Source organism: Corapipo altera, unplaced genomic scaffold, assembly GCF_003945725.1.
Source record: "Corapipo altera isolate COAL_440 unplaced genomic scaffold, ASM394572v1 0, whole genome shotgun sequence".
NCBI lineage: Eukaryota > Metazoa > Chordata > Aves > Passeriformes > Pipridae > Corapipo > Corapipo altera.
Genome location: NW_020884872.1, coordinates 63,137,756 through 63,155,491, shown reverse-complemented (window position 1 = coordinate 63,155,491; position 17,736 = coordinate 63,137,756). Strand labels below are relative to the sequence as shown.

At 34.8% G+C, this 17,736-nt stretch overlaps 1 protein-coding gene across 3 annotated transcripts in view; it reads right to left on the bottom strand.

Moving 5' to 3' along the window:
• The window catches only part of TDRD3 (tudor domain containing 3), a 98,737-nt gene that overhangs the window by 43,095 nt on the left and 37,906 nt on the right, over positions 1–17,736 (bottom strand). For 2 of the 3 annotated variants that reach the window (XR_003528740.1, XM_027650330.1), the window contains exons 2-5: positions 13,193–13,277; positions 8,996–9,061; positions 5,729–5,889; positions 3,463–3,604 (exon numbers count right to left, since the gene is read on the bottom strand). Coding sequence is in view for 2 of the 3 variants with exons in the window: in XM_027650330.1 (XP_027506131.1) it covers positions 3,463–3,604; positions 5,729–5,889; positions 8,996–9,061; positions 13,193–13,277 (454 nt within the window). In the remaining variant the exon portion in view is untranslated. Of the gene's footprint in view, positions 1–3,462; positions 3,605–5,728; positions 5,890–8,995; positions 9,062–13,192; positions 13,278–17,736 lie in introns of those variants that run through there. The other variant, XM_027650339.1, reaches the window with a different exon arrangement.

Sequence of the window (17,736 nt, the reverse complement as noted above, 5' to 3'; positions counted from 1 at the left end):
ATTAAGTGCTAGTCTAAGAACTAAAGCATCAGATCATAGTTAACTCCTCATGTCCTACAATCAGGAAGAACATGGTGAAATTTAAGGTTAAATTTTTCTTTCCCATAGAAGAAAATTACTGTTCTAATCTACTGCTCAAACATGCAATTGAGCAAATAGTAAAAAAGCACTTAAAATTGACTGCCTATTTAGCTACATGGATTTTGAATCGTAACAATTTATTGCATAAAGCCATAATGAAAGAATTGTAATGTTCTAATGGTAAACAAGAGCCCTGACGCTTTCTTCCCAGGTAGTACTGTCTGCTGAGAAGTGAGAGCAGCTGCTTTGGAAATGACATTTTGTATTGCATCAAATACAAAGCAACTTGACAACAAGAACAGTATTTTTTTTTAATTACAATTAAATATGCTCATAGCACAGCAGTAACTATCATTTACAATAAACTTTGTTACAAACACACTTAGTATGCTTCTGTTATCCTTTTTGCTGTATTTGCATTGTGATATTAGAAACCTATTTCCTAGGGAATCTCTTAAGAAACAAAGGTTTTACAATATCAGACTGAACTAGATATTATGTTCTACTGTACCCTCACACTTCTTTCTAGTATGAAGTTTGAAGTATACATAAAACTACTCCCTTTTCCCATAAGGTAACCTCAATATTTAGCCTCACCTTCACCAAAACAGAAGACTCATTGAGTAGAGAACTTTACTTTTAGATAATTTGTAATTCAACAGATTCTGTTTTAAAAATATAAGAGCCTATCAAACACTCTCACCAATCATCTCAGCAAAATTTGCTTCAGACTCCATTTACATATTGTCTGATATTTTGATTAATGGCAATACGAAGTACTGTTTTTTCATAAGAAGGGTACCAGCAATATCTTGCAGATATTGACCCTTCATGTTTGAAACACCAGTCACCACCAGAACATAAGAAACTCCACAAAGCAACAGTTATTTGGAACTGTATTTTCACCTAAAGATGTCCATGACACTTTACCTTGCATTTCCAAATAGTCTAGAAAAAAAGATCTCACAGTAACAGTCTCATTTCCTCCTTCCTTATTTGTATACTGTTACTTAAATACTGATGTTTAAAAAAAATTGAAATTTGCAGACAAGAATTTACCTTATGATAAAATTGAATGCTACAAGGAATAGCAAATTTATTCCTCATTCTGTGTGATAATACTGCATTCATTCTACATATGCTATATTTGTTGTGTGTGTCTCTCATTACTAAAACTTGATTCCTCCTGAAAGCGATTTGAATGGTCTGAATGGAACAAAACAGTAATGAAACGTAACAACTAGAAGCTGACAGGCTGGTGCAAGGGTAAAAACTTAAACTGGTTAAACAACTTTAATTCTAAAGTTTCAGAATAGTATTTGGCTTACTAGCACTAACTTTACCTCTTATTTCATCATCTACACGAGAAGCCAAATTAACATATCTCAGACATTCTAGTAGCAAGAAAATAAAATACTGGCTTCAAAATCAAAAAACTGGCTTCAAAACAAGTCATTTTAAATAGTCCCACAAATAAAAGTTTTCTGTCTTTTTATGCAAACACAATTCAGTATTTTATTTATGCTTCAGTAGTAAGATTAGACAAGGAGTGGCAATGTCCTTTGTCACCTCTCAGGTATTTTAGCAATCCTGCTTATTTGTCCACTGTTCTCTCCTGCAAAGCTTTCTGAATAGGAGAGAAATATTGAATTCATGGGGAAATGGCTATCATGTAGCATCTGGTTTCTATAGACTTATTTGAGCCCTATCTGTCTAGCTGTCAGTCTGGGTATAAAACTGGAACTACAATTTCCAGTGGTCATGGTTCACCTGTCCAAATTGATTTGTTGTCACCTAGAGCTTTTGACATTGGCCACATTCATATGCTGTGAGCTGGTCAACAAGAAAAAGAAAATGATACTCGGGCAAACTTCAAGATGGAACAAGAGAGCTGAGGGGATAGCAACAGGCAATAGTTAACTTTCTGTATCTTACCAGAGCAAATGAGTGACAGCTACCACTCAGTTAAACATATCACATAAAGCCAACAGAACCGGCTCACAAGTGCTAAAAGGTGTAGTCAGCAGCACACCAATGGTTATTAAATGGTTTCCTTTCTTGCAAACACAACATGTTCCAAGTTATTTCTTGATATTTATTTCAAAAACAAAATAATAATTATGAAGTAAGAATTATTTGTTGAAGTCCAGATAGAAGAAATATGAAAACAGACTGTTAATCACCAAGAAAGTCAACCAATTCTATTGACCCTTGTCTTACAAATTAGATGGCATTCTTAAGAACATATTAGCTCTATGTGTCTCCCTTCTGTCCCCATCAATATTAAAACTCACAAGACTTTATGTTAAATAAGAAAAAAATTATAAACTGGGATATTTCTGCTGTTGGTCCCAGAACTTCTTTTAAAACCAGGAATAGATTTAAAAAAAAAAAAAACAAACCAACAACAAAAACCAACCAACCAAACTATTTTCAACTATAAAAGCACAAAGACGATGTCAAATAGAATCTATGACAATGGACACTGTGTAACTCAAACATTCAAATAAGTTTTGGCTTAGTTTGATGAAATCTAAGAAGTGCAACCAAACGCAAAGGCGGCTACTTGCAACAAAAACAACTGAGCTCCACTTAACATTAGCAACAACAAAAAAAATGCTTTATACAGAAATGACCATCATGTTCATAAGCAGCTACTCCATTTCACCCATCAGAGATGTGGATGCAAAAATACAGAGATGAGTGTGGTAGCAGTAGTGATAACTGATCTGGCAAGTATTTGGGACCAAGAGTAGTAGGGTCACAACTTCCTGCCCTAAGAACTTCCACCCATTTGTGAGAAAATGTATGAAAAAGTATTCCTGCAGCCACTTTTGTTCTATTGGGAGTAAAGGATTTATGGCTTGTTGGAAGAACTTAAAACTTCCAATTTTTCTTTGTAACCACAAATTTATCTAAAGTACTGATGAAATCTGCAATACAGAGTTTGTATTAAAAGTTACCAACTTCAGTGTTTTCTGTACACTTATTCCACTATTTTTACCTCAAAAATACACAGTCTGAAGATGGTATTTGTAAAAGGCAGCATTCTATAATATTTTTGAACCAAACACATTGTTTAGGAAAGCAATCAGCCATGACTGTACCAAAATAAATTTAATATATTTGATTAACATTTTCAATCCCTGCAGAATACAGAAAGAAATCAGTTCTCATGCAAAGATTGCTTTTAATTTCTTAATTTGCAACATTATACATAAGACCTACTTACACATATCGGTCTGCAGCCCTAAAACTATTTCGACAGTACACTCCTAAAAGTTTATCATAAAGAAAGTTCACAGTGAACACATTAAGCTTGATGTCATGAAATGTAATATGCATTCTGTAAAACAAGTATTTGCAGTGGTGTTACCTCACCCTTTGTAATTCCCACTTTTCTATAAGATGCTCCACTTCGCCTCCAAGAACTGCCGTGTTACTGTCATTCAGCAGCAAGAACCCATTTCTCACTTCAACAATTCCTGAAAGCTTAATTTTTGTTCCAGGTGGAGTGTTCAGGCTAGAGGTAGAAACAAAGCCAAATATTTCAAATACATTTATTAATATTCTGCCACAAAGAAACATGTAAAAATACTTCCATTATACTTCCAACATTTCATATGCCATAATAAAAAATTAGCATCAAAAACCTTTGCAGTAATTCCTTGAGTATACACAGTACTTTTCAATAGCTTTATTGGAACACTTCCAACTCATTACACAAAAACGCTATACTGCAAATTAGACTCTAACAGAGATGAATGTTTGCAAATTGTCTGCTTGGTTAAAACCCAATTTCACAATACCAAACTAAGGATGTGATTTCTTTAGACTAAGAGAAGATAGTCTTAGACAACTGACTTTAAGATAAGTTCCTCATCCTAGTATGTATTTATAGTTAATAGAGGATCTCCAGATGGTTAATCATCTCATTTTTTTTTAGACATTTAATTTAGGAGAAAACAAAGAGCGGTTAGAAAGGAAGCTTTCTATACGTTGCCAACAGCCAGGACTGTACTAGAATAAAAATAAAAAGCATGCAACTCATAGTGCTTCTTCTCTCATTACTCTGTAATTTAAAAACATTATGAATACTTTCTGTCATCAGCTCCCACAAGGAGGTACCTTATCTTCGCATGTGAATCTACCCTAAGAAAAGCAACAGCAGAAGTGTAAAAGAATCATGCATCTCCAACCCATAACTGGAAGACATGACAAGCAGAACAATCTAAAGACTGCTCTTTCTTATGAGAAATAGGACACAGTCGTTTATAACTTTTCAACTGAGAGGTAATAATATCTTTAAAATATGTTGAAGCTACTGTTGCAATCACAGGCCCATACTACATGGTGAGGCACACTCACAATGCAGCAGGCCAATTACAGCACCAGTCGCATTTAACCTTAGCAATGTTAGTAGGTTTTCTGTACTGTGCAGATAAAAGCAAAGAAAATGAGATCAAACAAACAAACATGCAAGAAATACAGAAAAAAAATTAAAATTATGCATGGGGAGAGGGGTAAAAGAAAACCATAGTCATTAAAAACTTACAATTTAAAATAAAAATATGATTTTTATTTATTAAAGAAACACTACGTACTGAAACAGTACATTATTCCAGGATAATGGTCCAGTTTCAAACCTGAAACAACTACATGTAACACAAATTGAATTTTCATATGTTACACAAAAAGAAGAGCTCACAACATTACTAGAGTGATGAGTTTGCTAACATTTCTCAAATTTTATCAAAAAGCTTCCAAATGATGTCTTGTACTATGTGTTCAATTAAATATTTTGTGATCTAGAATCTACTTACACAACAGTCTGTTTGCCTTCCTTTACTGCTCTCTTTATATTCGCATTGGAATATGATATTCCAAGTTCTGCTGGCTCAAGCTAAAATTAAAATATCATTAAATGTTCTGACAGCACCACTCTAAACTGCAAGCTGGCTCCTGCTCAGGAGCAGTTTAACAGTAACAGATGACATTCAAAAATTAAGTGTGTATACATATATATATACATACATAAAACTGTTGCAGCTAGCAGAAAAAGACAGAGGAAGATTATTGGTTTTAATCAAAGTAATCTGAACTAGAAAAGTGGAGAGCACACCATGACTAGAGACTAAACACTAGAGATCATTTTTAGCATCTTCATAATCGAACACACAAAAAATCCCCATGTTCAACAGTAATTAGCTCTCTTACCCTTCACTTTTAACTGAAGAAATATTCAAGTTAAAGGCCTGCCCACAGTTAAGGAGCATTAGTTGCATTAGCTTAGTTGTGTCAGGCCTGTGACACTCCTGCTACAAAGGTCAGACAAAAGATGTGCTACTATTAAAAACTGGGAACTTGGTTCAAGTTTACATACACCCAAAATGCTGTGCGCCATGAAACTACAACTCAGTAGATGCCTGCAAAAATCTCCTTTCTTCCATTATGTACTTCAGCATAAACGGTACTGTAAATTACATTCAGATCTACCTTTGCATGCTGAATTTAAGTTTCTCCTTTATATTCAAAATCCAAGAAGGAAGTTTTGTCAAGTGATTCTTTTCATATATTATTAAGGGCACTTCCATTACTTCAAGGACATTTAAGTATCGAGCAAAACTTGGACAAGAAAGTTGTTCACCTTATTTTTGACATGTTACTGTATTCTATAGCTGTGCAGCTTGTGTGTCCGTCCGTCATCTGTAAACGTAACATTCTGGGAGCAGCCTGAGATTCTTCATTATCCTTTGGTGCAGCAACATTGCGAATCTTCTGTATTTGCAGAACACATGGCCCTTCTAGCTAGATATGTGAAACAGAGAAGACAAGACTGTTAACACTGTTAAGTAAACACCGTAATATCTAGACACACTAACAGATGCCCTCAGGCAAAGAAAAGTGTAATTTTATCAGGCAGTCATGTTCAATTTCTATCACTCATGTACTGCACGTTCTAAAGCATGATAAAAATGGCTTTTTCAGAGAACAGTTGTCATGTTTCATACATCTCTGAAATATCAATGATGAAAAAAAAAGTGAATGAAAACAGTTGAGGAGGCAAACAAACAAAAACACAAATACTGTCACTTCTAACATAGTATGGAGTCCAGATAATATTTCACATGCTGTACTCCCAGGGTCTCACTGACAATGTCTTCTGAAGAAAGAAAAAACAGCTTAAAAGATTATTGGTTTGTATCAAGAGTAAATTTTGAGTACAACTGCTTTGTAAACACTAACTACAAACACACCTTCTTCAAACAGCGGTAATCAAAATATACTAACTTCAGAGGACATCACTTATCTGTCGGTTGTAACAACAAAAAAACCAACCCACCACAAACACAAAACACCAAAATAAAACAAAAGAAACCCATCTAAAAAAACACAAACCAACTAACCCAACCACTATCTCATTTCAGCTATAGTTGAGGCATTTTGATTTCTCTGAAAAATAAAAAGTAATTGTCTGTTGCTGCTCAACTGATCTCTAGCTCCTAAGAGCAAAAAAGATGAAAAAGTGAACATTTCATCAGGTTCCAGCATTGGAGAAACAGAATAGGTAGCCCAGAAGAACACATAGCAAGAGTAGAAACCAGGAGGTAAATAGAAAGAAAAGAGAAATTAATAAATAAAAGAATAGAAGCAAAGTAGCTTTACTATGATGACCACAGAAGGCCTGATGTAGCAATCACTCTCACTGGAAGGAGGTTTATTAAACACAGATCATTTTTAACTCGAACAACAAATCTGATCATCATTCTGGAAAAAAAAAAAAAGGAAAGAAAAAAGGCTGTAGGAAAACAAAATCCACAATCAAAAAATAATGAAACAGAAACTGGGAAGCATATAAGTAAACTTAAAAAGGAATTAAATTGTTGGCAACTTATGTTTTTAACTGCTTATCAATAATTTGTCGGTACTCAGAAAGCAACTCTAAGTTCACAAATTAAATCCTTTCTGAAAGCTTCTTCTGGAATCAATGTTTCCATTGTAATCTTAGTTCTCAAAAGAAAATCAGTAACACCTTAAATGTAACATAACTTAAATTATATATTATAACTTCATAGTCTTCTTTGCAGTCTTCTTCCATTAAAAGTACTTAATATATATTTATGGTATATAATCATCTAGATAGAAACGAGAGGGTTCAGCTTTTCCAAATCCTATGCAAATGTGGCCATCTTGTGGTTAATGTTGGAAATGTTAACTATTTTTAAATCCATACAAAACACAGATATTAATGAGTGAATGAAACATTTCTGTGTATTAATGACTGAAGTTGATAACCATCTATAATGGTCAAATACCCATGTTGTTTCATACTAGGACTCTATGTCAGCTTTTATGCAACTATTTGCCTGTTATAATAATATTTCAGAATAAACTTATTTTCTATGCAAGATGGAAATAACATATATTCTCAAGATATAGATAATATCGACCGTAGTCTTGGATGAGAGGAACAATAGTATCACATAACTTCTATTGTTTCCTGAAGCATTTCTGAACCACAGATTACTACTTTCTACTGAGAGATTATATTAAGTTGCCCCATAAATATCCTTCTTTATAAACACATAAGCTCTGTAACAGAGTATTTGCATACATTGAAAGCTAAATAGAGCACTGTTTAAGTCGTCAGATTTGCTTTCTGTTACTCAAAAAAAAGGAAACACTACAGTTAAGAAAGCAAGAATTCAGTACAGTATCTAATAGCCGGAGTTAAAATTTATAAGTAGGAGTTCTTCTCAAATACAGGCTTTTTCTGTGCAATCATTACTTCTTTTCAAAACCTGAAGGATTATCACCCTCCAGCAAATGGCTTGCAAGTGTCTGGTTTGGCGTTTTTTTAGAATAATTTTCTAAGATCTATGATCAAAATAAACACAGTTGATCAACATAAGACTAAACTAAATTTTACTAGAAGTTCATGTTAAAAATCCTTGATCTTTAACAATACTGACAGAAGTATGTAAATTGCTACAATTTAACAAACAACATTTGTTTAAAAAAATTGTCTTTAATAAAAGACAATTAAGGGTCATTTTTTATTTTCTGGGATGTTCTTTTCTACAAAATATAGATGCATTTGTTTGTGTACAGGTGCAAAAGGTTTTTTTCCATAAAAGCGTAGCTCTTATTTCACAGGTATTTTAAAGCACTAACCATCAGAGTTTTCCCCCATTTTTGTGCAGAGGTTTTGTATTTAAAGGAAAAAACGGCACAATTGCACCTTGCCCACTTTAAGCTGAGAACTATGAAAAACTCAAGTGGTGATCTGAGCAGCTTAAACTAGAAGAAAACATTTTAAAGCATGTAAGTAGATTCTCACATATAACCTCTATCAAAGCTCTGAGGAAATTACTCACACTTCAATCTTTAACTGACCACTTGAACTATGTAACGATAACAGAAACTGAGAAAACATTCTTTTTAAAGGAAATGGACAAATTATTAGGTACATTCTCAAGTGATGGACGAAAACTTGACAACTACCTCTAAAGAAATCCTATCATAATAAACAAAACTCTGAAAAAGCAGTACTATTAAGGTCATTTTGAATTTTTTAACTGAAATCGTATTTCAACAGTAACACTAAATAAGGCAAGCATTACCACATATATAACCTTAATACCATGGTGCTAGGATTGGTCACATTCTTATTTAAACATTTCAAAGTTGTGAAATAAAAAAGAAAGCGCCCTCTTTTTATGAAGCTTATGTTCATATATACATATGAACATTATATACTATATAATACTATATAATATATATACTATAATATACTAAAATACCGGGTTCTTTGTATGTGAAATAATGACAAAACCAGACTAATGCACCATAGAAGGTTGTCATCACACAGAAATCACAGACCACAGAAAAGTGAAGTAAAAATATTGTCTACCTTTTCCACCTTTCCACCATTGATGTCACTGGGCAGGAATTTCTTGCCAATCGTTCTTAAATCTGTCTGAAATTAACACAGAAGACAAGAGAATATTAACCTAAAATATCCCGTTTCCAAAAAAATCATTGTAAAATAAGAAAAAGAAGGGTACATTTTCCATAATGACAACTATTCATTACAAAAATCCATTCCTTTAACCCTGTATGATGAAAAAAAAATTCAACAACTCAGAGTTTACAAAAGAAATCATTTTGCTTTTTAAACTATATTGTTTTAAGTACATTTTCAATGTTGATTAAAATGCTTCAAACAGATGAAATGAAATGACTAAACATAACTATGATTAAACATAACTATGAGGTTTAATAGAGGTAAACACCTTTCTTTACTCTCCACCTGGTACTTAGAGAAAAGTATTTTTAGTTTGTGACTTTTTACATGCACAAATCCTTCATAAAAGGTTGAAATGATTTTTGCAATTACACTTGGGAGTAAAAGTTTATGTATTCTCATTAGATGTTTTTTAACTTAAATGTCTAATTATTTCTTTTGGAAGTGAGACAGACAGCTACATGACATTATTCTGCAACTGTGCAATGTGGCCACTGACAACATTAAACAAAAGAACTCATACGATCAAAAGAAAAAATCACTGCCCTTTCCTCACCTAACACTGCTTGGACAAGCACATCATTCAGGGTGATGTGAGCTAAAAGGGGCAACATGTGAAAATAGGAAATAGAATAAAAATGAATGAAACTTCACAAATGACCTTTTTAGTGCATTGACATATGCTAAGAAAAAAATATAAGGCACAACAATGCAACCTACAACACCTGTGTTTTTTAAACTCCAGTGCTTGAAATAAGCTTGTTGTTTTAAATAGAACATGCTGATGCAGACTGCAGTAGTGAAGCTGAAGAGCCTCCTTACTTATTATGATTGAAAACAACACTTCTAAAAGAAGATGGGCTAAATGTAATTACTAAAAGAACTTGGACACCAACTTGCCATTAATATATGCCAATGGACTACAGCTCTGACATCCTGATCTAGAACTGAGCAGGGTTATATTTTAGTATATGAAACATTGTAGACAATTGGTTTATTCCGGTTTTCAGTGAGAAACACCCTACAAATAAAAAATTATCATAGGAATGTTCTTTTAGTGTATTTACTGAGTATCTACAGAGTGGACAAATGAGCAACGCACTTTCTGTTGCACAAGACAAGACAGTCTTAAGAAAGCACATTGAGCTTTCAATCTGTGCCCACCTGAGGAAACTGATCTGTCAGTCCTGTGTCTCTGAATAGCACACAGGGTCCTATAAACTGTTCCCACGTGTTCTATATCCATATCATAGAATCATCACAGAATGGTTTGGGTTGAAAGGAACATTAAAGATCAGCTAGGTTCCAACTTGTTGTGGGCAGGGACACTAGACCAGATTACTAAGAGTCCCATCCAACCCAGCCTTAAATACTTCCAGGGATGGGGCATCCACAACTTCTCTGGGAAACCTGTTCCAGTGCCTCATCACCCTCAGAGTAAAGAATTTCTTCCTAATATATAATCTAAACCTACTTTCAGTTTGAAGACATTCCCCCTTGCTCTGTCACTAACTGTCCTTGCAAAAAGTCTCTCTCCATCCTTCTTGTATTTTCCCTTCAGGTACTGAAAGGCCACAACCAGGTGACTCCAAAGCCTTCTCTTTTGCAGGCTGAACATTCTCAGTTCTCTGAGGCTTCTTTCATAGGAGAGGTTTGATCAGCTTAGTGGCCCTTCTCTGTACTCGCACCAAATGGTCAATGTCCTTCCTGTGCTGGAGACCCCAGAGCTGGATGCAGTACTCCAGGTGTGGTCTCATGAGAGTGGGGAAGAGGGGCAGAATCACCTCCCTCAACCTGCTGTCACACTCCTTTTTATGCAGCCTAGGACACAACTGGGTTTCTGGGCCACAAGCACACACTGCTGTCTCATGCTCAGTCTCTCGTCCACAAGCAACAGAGCTGCTTTTGATCTGTTCATCTGCCAGCTTGTATTGGTGTTGGGGGTTGCCCTGACCCCAGTGCAGCCTCTTGCACTTGGTCTTGTTAAACCTCATGTGATTCATGTAGGCCCACTTCTGGATCTTGTCCAGGTCTCTCTGGATGGCATCTCATCCTTCAGGTGTGTCAACCCCACCACTCTTCTTGGTGTCACCTGCGAATCTGCTGAGGGTGCACTCAAACTATGTCATTAATGAAGATATTAAATAACACTGGCCCCAATATGGACCCCTAAGGGACACCACTTGTCACTGATGTCCATCTGAGTCACTGACCAATACCCTCTGATGTGACTGCCCAATCAATGTCTTATGCATTTAACAGTCCACTCATCAAATCCATCTCTAATTTGCAGAGAAGGATGTTCTGAGTGACTGTGGCAAAGGCTTTACAGAAGTCCAGATAGATGACTTCAGTATCCCCTCCCTTGTTCACTGATGCAATCACTCCCTCACAGAAGGACACTGGGATGGTCAGGCAGGACTTGCCCTTGGTAAAGTCTCCAGAAATGTGCTTTGCAATCAGAGCAGCAGGAAGGAGACATAACTTTTACGAATTCTCTGTAAGATCTTACACAAAATAAAAACATTTGAAGGACTGAAGGTACATTTATGTTGATTTCATACTTATTTAACCAATTCATACACATAAAAAAAAAAGGTAAAAAAGCTCATATGACTTCTTGATTTATTCTGCCCAAAACATGGTTCTGGCAGTCAAGGAAGGATTTGTGAATTTGTAAGAAGTCAAATATAAATTCACTGTTATCTTGCCACTAAAGACACACTGCCCCACGTACTCAACAGACAAGTTAATCTTCTGGGCATAAAATCAACCCACTTAATGACAAAAACAGTGATAAAGAATTAAATCGGGCTTTGGAGTGCTTGTGTTAACATTTTTATTATCTATCAAACAAGCCAGAAATAACAAAACAGTCACAAATGATCATGTCAGTACTTGTTCCAGCACATTATTACATGCAGGATAATACCCAGCAACTTGGAAGTATTTCTTTGGGTTTTTTATAAAGCAGCAATGCATTCTCATATATACAGGCATGCTAATACAGTCCAGAAACCAAATGCTTACCCTATGCATGTTTTGTATTACATTCTTTGCACCTTTGCATTATAATTTTGCTTTAATTCTTTTCCAATTCCTTATATGAATTGGTGCCTGCATACATGTGAGTGATTGAACATATGCTTTAAAGAATAAATGAAAGGAGCAGAGGGGACATTTTCAGAGTATTACCTTAAACCAACTGGTGACCGAATCTTGAGAATGGACAAAATAATCCCCCCTCACACAATTCCATTAAGAAATTGTCTCTTAAGCACTCTACGACATTGATTTTTTCCCCTTGAAACTACAGACAGTTATTACAAAGCACAAAGTTTACATTAAACCATATATAGTGCATTTAAGCTTTAAAACATCTAAGTATGGATTTGATAAAATACATAAAAACAAATAACAAATACACGGATTAAGAAAGGCAGCAGACTTACTAATGCTTACCAACATTGTATACACTAGAATTCTGAAAAATAGGAATTCACATGCACATTTTTCTCACATACTTAAAAGTATTATGGTTTATTGCTTCCAAGATGTTTCTCTATCTTGTATATTCCTGTGTTAATTTGGCGGCAGGAATAACGACTACTAATCCATACTCCTACAGTAAAGCAAGAAACCTGTTCATAGTTAAATATGTATTCAACAGGATGTACAGTTTGAATGTGCTTTAAGGAGTATCTTGTCCAGAAGTTAAACTAAGTAAGGATGTTTTATTCATCCCAACAAACATATTCTGTACTACAATTTCATACTCATGTCAATACATAGCATTTCCAGTCGTATTACAGCTTGTACTTTGACTTTAGTTTTACATTTTATAAAACAAAATATATTCTCCTACTGCAAAATCTGTTAATATTTCTCCTACAGGTTTCAGACTTTGGAAATAAAACTCACAATTCATACAGGCAAGGAGAAAGATAGGTACTCTGTCCTTTACATAAATCACACAGAAAACAGTACACTTAATTAGACAAACAAACCTGTACTTAAGCCATTAGTTATATCATTTTTAGCATGATTTGTCAGAAAAAAAAAACTTTCACTATCATAACTTACATTAAGGGCAACTAGGATTATATCATTTGTATTAACTTTCTCAGATGAACTTAAGCAAGCTTCAATTCCTTCATCTGAAAGATACCTGTGAAAGAAAAAAAAATCAGAATATCACAAGATGTATCAATTAGACAAACATTTTTTCTGTACATGACATTGTCTTTAGTTCCTATCTTTTCTGCTGGTGAAGCATAGATGTAAAAATACTTGGAAAATTACTTTATGTAATCAGTTTCCTTACACTGAGAGGCTAAGACAGACTTCCTCTTCCATAATTTCTAAACAAAAGAATTTTTTTTTAAATGCAAGTAAGAAAAACAAGTTCTACTTACAAAGTAACAACAGCCATCACGAATAGGGTAACACTTAGCTCCCCATGCCCATCCTGTCAAATTATAGGAACCTGGTTTCAAAATCAACCATTTGACCTTTACTTGAGTAAGTGGCATACTTTCACTCATGCATTTGCAAGGGGGAAAAAAAGCAAAAAAAAAACCAACCAAACAAACAAAAACAAACAAAAAAACCCCACCAACTTCCAACCCACTCAAAACACAACCATATCTATTTCTAAAGCTCAAGATTGTACGGTTAATACCTCAAGGGCTGGGGCACGCAACACTGTGCCATGAAAATGTATTTTGCTTGCCTGGGCTACAAAGAAACTGATAAAAATGAAAGTGCATTCCAGTGTATGAATAGCCAAATATAGTGAAAAAGATGAAATAAAAATAAAAATCTCCTTCACAACCACATTTGGAAAGGTTCTTTGTGAGCCTGATGGTGGAAGTCCAGAATCAGTATCTTTCTGCAAAAATTCTGTAACTATAAATTTTTCATCTGAAAACTAAGTAATTTCTGAATTGATTACTTGAATCCATTTAAAAGGGCTGACCTATTCTAACCTCCAAAAAAACACTTTAAAAAAGGATAATTTTAACTTGAGTGGTCAGAAATTGTGACATTTGTTGTTCATTTAGCCTTATATATTCTATTTGCAGCCCCAGTTTTCATTTTTATGTAGCTGGCAACCTGCCTTCTCTGCACAGCTCTTCATTTTATTTAAGAACATCACAGCAACCACTAAATAATTGATATTTGCTAGATACTCTGTCTGAAACACAGTACTTCCTCAAATAACATTTAAATAACTACCTACCAAGAAATCACCATTCCCCAAAAAGTAGAAGAATGACTTAAAAAACAAAGAGTAATATACATTAAAAAATACTAAAAATAAATATCCATGGGTGCTTCAAGAAATACTTCTTTTTAAAGAAAATAATATATAAACAAGGCAAAACACTTGAAGGAAAGTATACTTTACAGATCTTTTTGATTCTAGCCCAAGTGACTTTAACATCACCACCTCAAGTCCTCCCAGTGTTCCCAGACTAATTAATGATCACAGTTGTGCTCTAACCCAGACACTTGATGGGATATAACTGGTCAAACTGGACACTGGTATCTAGCAAATCCCGAGTCACTAGCCACCATCACCAAAAAGAAAAGAGAAAAAAAAAAAAAACAACTCAGATGAACTGAATGGCAAGAAAATGCATTTATAAAAGCATAAGAAGAAACACTTCTATTTTTTATATAAAAGGAAGATGCCTGAGAGTAATAAAGTGGTGAGACTTGGTAGCTTGCATGGGAATATAGGATTTCCCAGCTGAGCAACTCTGAGCTCAAGTACTACGATCTATGCAGATTTATCCAACTACTGTGAGTTAACAGATCTCATTAGCTGGAGTCAGAAGGTAAAGTAGAACAGCATTCCCACTCTGTGCCAGGAAACAGATATAACCAACAGACACTATCCTGCTCTTGAGGCTTCAACTGTGGCTTAATTACACCAACAGACTTCCTAGAAAGAGCAATATCATAAACTCTACACGTTTACCTTCTGTCATCTTCAGCATAAAACTGAGCATAAGTTTAATAGCAGGGATTAGGGGGAGTACAAAATCCATAAACTGAGTTTTAGACTGTTGGGTAAGTTGTGGAAGGTTTCCTCCTCTTCTGCTCCAAATGTAAATGAAGTCACTCTTCATTCTACTGAAGCTAGCAGAACTGTACTTCTCTTATAGAGTTACTTAGCCTAGTACTTTGACATAAGTATTATCATTTTCCAGCAAATAAAAATGTTTTTAAAGAATGAATAGACAAGAATCTGACCTAGAATTAACTTTATATAGGACAAGACAAATTCTGCTATTACAAAATTCACTGCTGAGTCATGTTTTACTTTCTCACCTCAAAATGAAGACTGACTCACGGCTGTCAAAATCCCACTCTGTTTAAGTCAAAATTTTCAGTTTATAACTTCTTATATATAAATCTATATATAAATTTTCTGTTTAGTTTGTCTCATTACTTTGGAAAGTTTCTGAGACACAAGGATAATGAGAAACTCACTGGAGAAGACCAGTAGTTTTTGACGTGTGCTAACTTGAGCAATAGCACTTAGCAAAAACATTGCCCACCACACCAAAACCTCTGCCAACCTCAGAGGCACCAATCGAGAAATACTGTTGGGGACATCTGTTAGTTTGATTTAAGCAAACATCAAAGCTTTTCAGCAAAAAACCTGATTTACTTAGTTATTAAAATAGTTTTCAAAAAAGCAAAATCTGTGAACATTAATGTAGGGGGAATATTTTATAGTTTGAGGTTGGTTGGTTTGTTTTTTAAAGATGCTTATCACATGAAAGCATAAATTGCTTAAATGCGAAAGACCAGCACCAAAATTACTTTCAAGAAAAAAGATCAAATGAACAACTCTGACAGCAAAGTTTTGCTGAAGTACTTCAACAGAATAAAAAATGAGCTTTCCAGTAATGGGTCAGGTGTTCTTTCTATGCAACAGGACACAAAAACACAGGTTTCATAAGAAACAGTCAGAAACTGGCCAGGGAACAAACTGCAAACAAAAAACATTATACACCAGAATTAGTCAAAGCACAGATTTCTCCTTTTTTAACAGAAGCTTGGAACCAGTGTATGTCAAGCTATTCCTTTCCACTTTGCCCTAATAACATTCTTACACAGACTACTTCATACAGCAACAAGTACTCCAAATACATGTTTAGATTCTCTAAAACCTTACAGAATGTTCTTATTTAAAATAAATTTATTTTCTCCTCATTATCTGTACCATCTCCTACAATAACTACAATTCAGGTTTGAATATTTCCTGCTACAGGCCCACAAATTATTTAAGAAAATAAAAATCAGTATTTTTATAAAATTTATTTTAAAATAAATGTATTTATACAGAAAAATTTTCATAGGAAAAGGGAGTTAAAACAGACAAAGCTACCTCTTCAAATGGCATAATCCTCCCTGCACAACATAAAGATTATTAAGTCCGAGGTTTTTTTCCTAGACTCTGAAGGAAACACGAGTCCCCTTTTCTATCTATTTTAATAAGGGCATGTGATATGCCCAAGGTGGGACCTTTACAGCATAACGCCACTCGATTTTTTTGTTCTCAGTGTTAGATCAAGAAAAATAAAAATATGACCCTGAACAAAACCAAAGACAGTAAAAACCTGCTCTGGAGTCAAAGAAAACAGCCCTGCAGCTCTGTGTCTCTACTAAACTCATTCAAGTGCCTCCCATCTTCTGCATTACCTGTTCTGCCCATTTTGCAAAATATCCCTGACCTGTCACAACCCTAGATAACAAAAGGTGAACTACAGAGTGATCACACTGCTGAAGTGCTCATGAACTCCCAATTCCCACCTGGCAGTGCCATACAAACAGCGTCTTTGTCAATGCTTGCCCTCCACACCTGCATCCCAAGCTATCTCCACCTTTTCTTTATAAAGCAAGGGGGCACTGGGGATAACATGGCACAGAAATGCTGCTGCCACAATCAACAAACTTCCCTTTGTCCTTCCATAAACAAACATTTCAGAATTATGCACTTGGGCTTAAAGTAAAGGAGCAAATAAATAAAAGATAAAATAAATGGGTGAGAAGCATAGAGTGAGCAGCAGCCAAGCTCCACAAAGCTCTTCTAAAGTCCAAGGCAAGCCAGTGGCTGATCGCTGACATCTTACACTGACAGCAATGACACAAATTATTTCTTTAGTATACAATGCAGATAATACTAAATATTAAAGAGATGATTATGTTTTTGAGGAAATAAATAAACAGATTTCTTTAAGAAAGTTTAAAACCACTGCCAAAAAAACCCCAAAAAAACCCACAAAAACAACAACAACAACAAAAAAAAACCCCAACACCAAAAAAAAAAACAAAACCAAAACACCACAAAAAAGCCCCACCATACACAACGCCCCACCACCACATTGAACCCTCCACTATGAGGACTGGTAACTAGATTAACATACACTGCAAGAAACTTTAGTTTTCAAGAAATAAAGTACTCACTAGACTTCTTTCATGCACATTTTAAAACAATCTTAAAAGTTACATTTTGAAGTCATGAAGAGAGAATTGCAATGATTTCAAGGGAATTTTAGTAAGCAGTGCTGCATGAGTCACACAGGGATTCTGTAGGTTTGGAACATTAA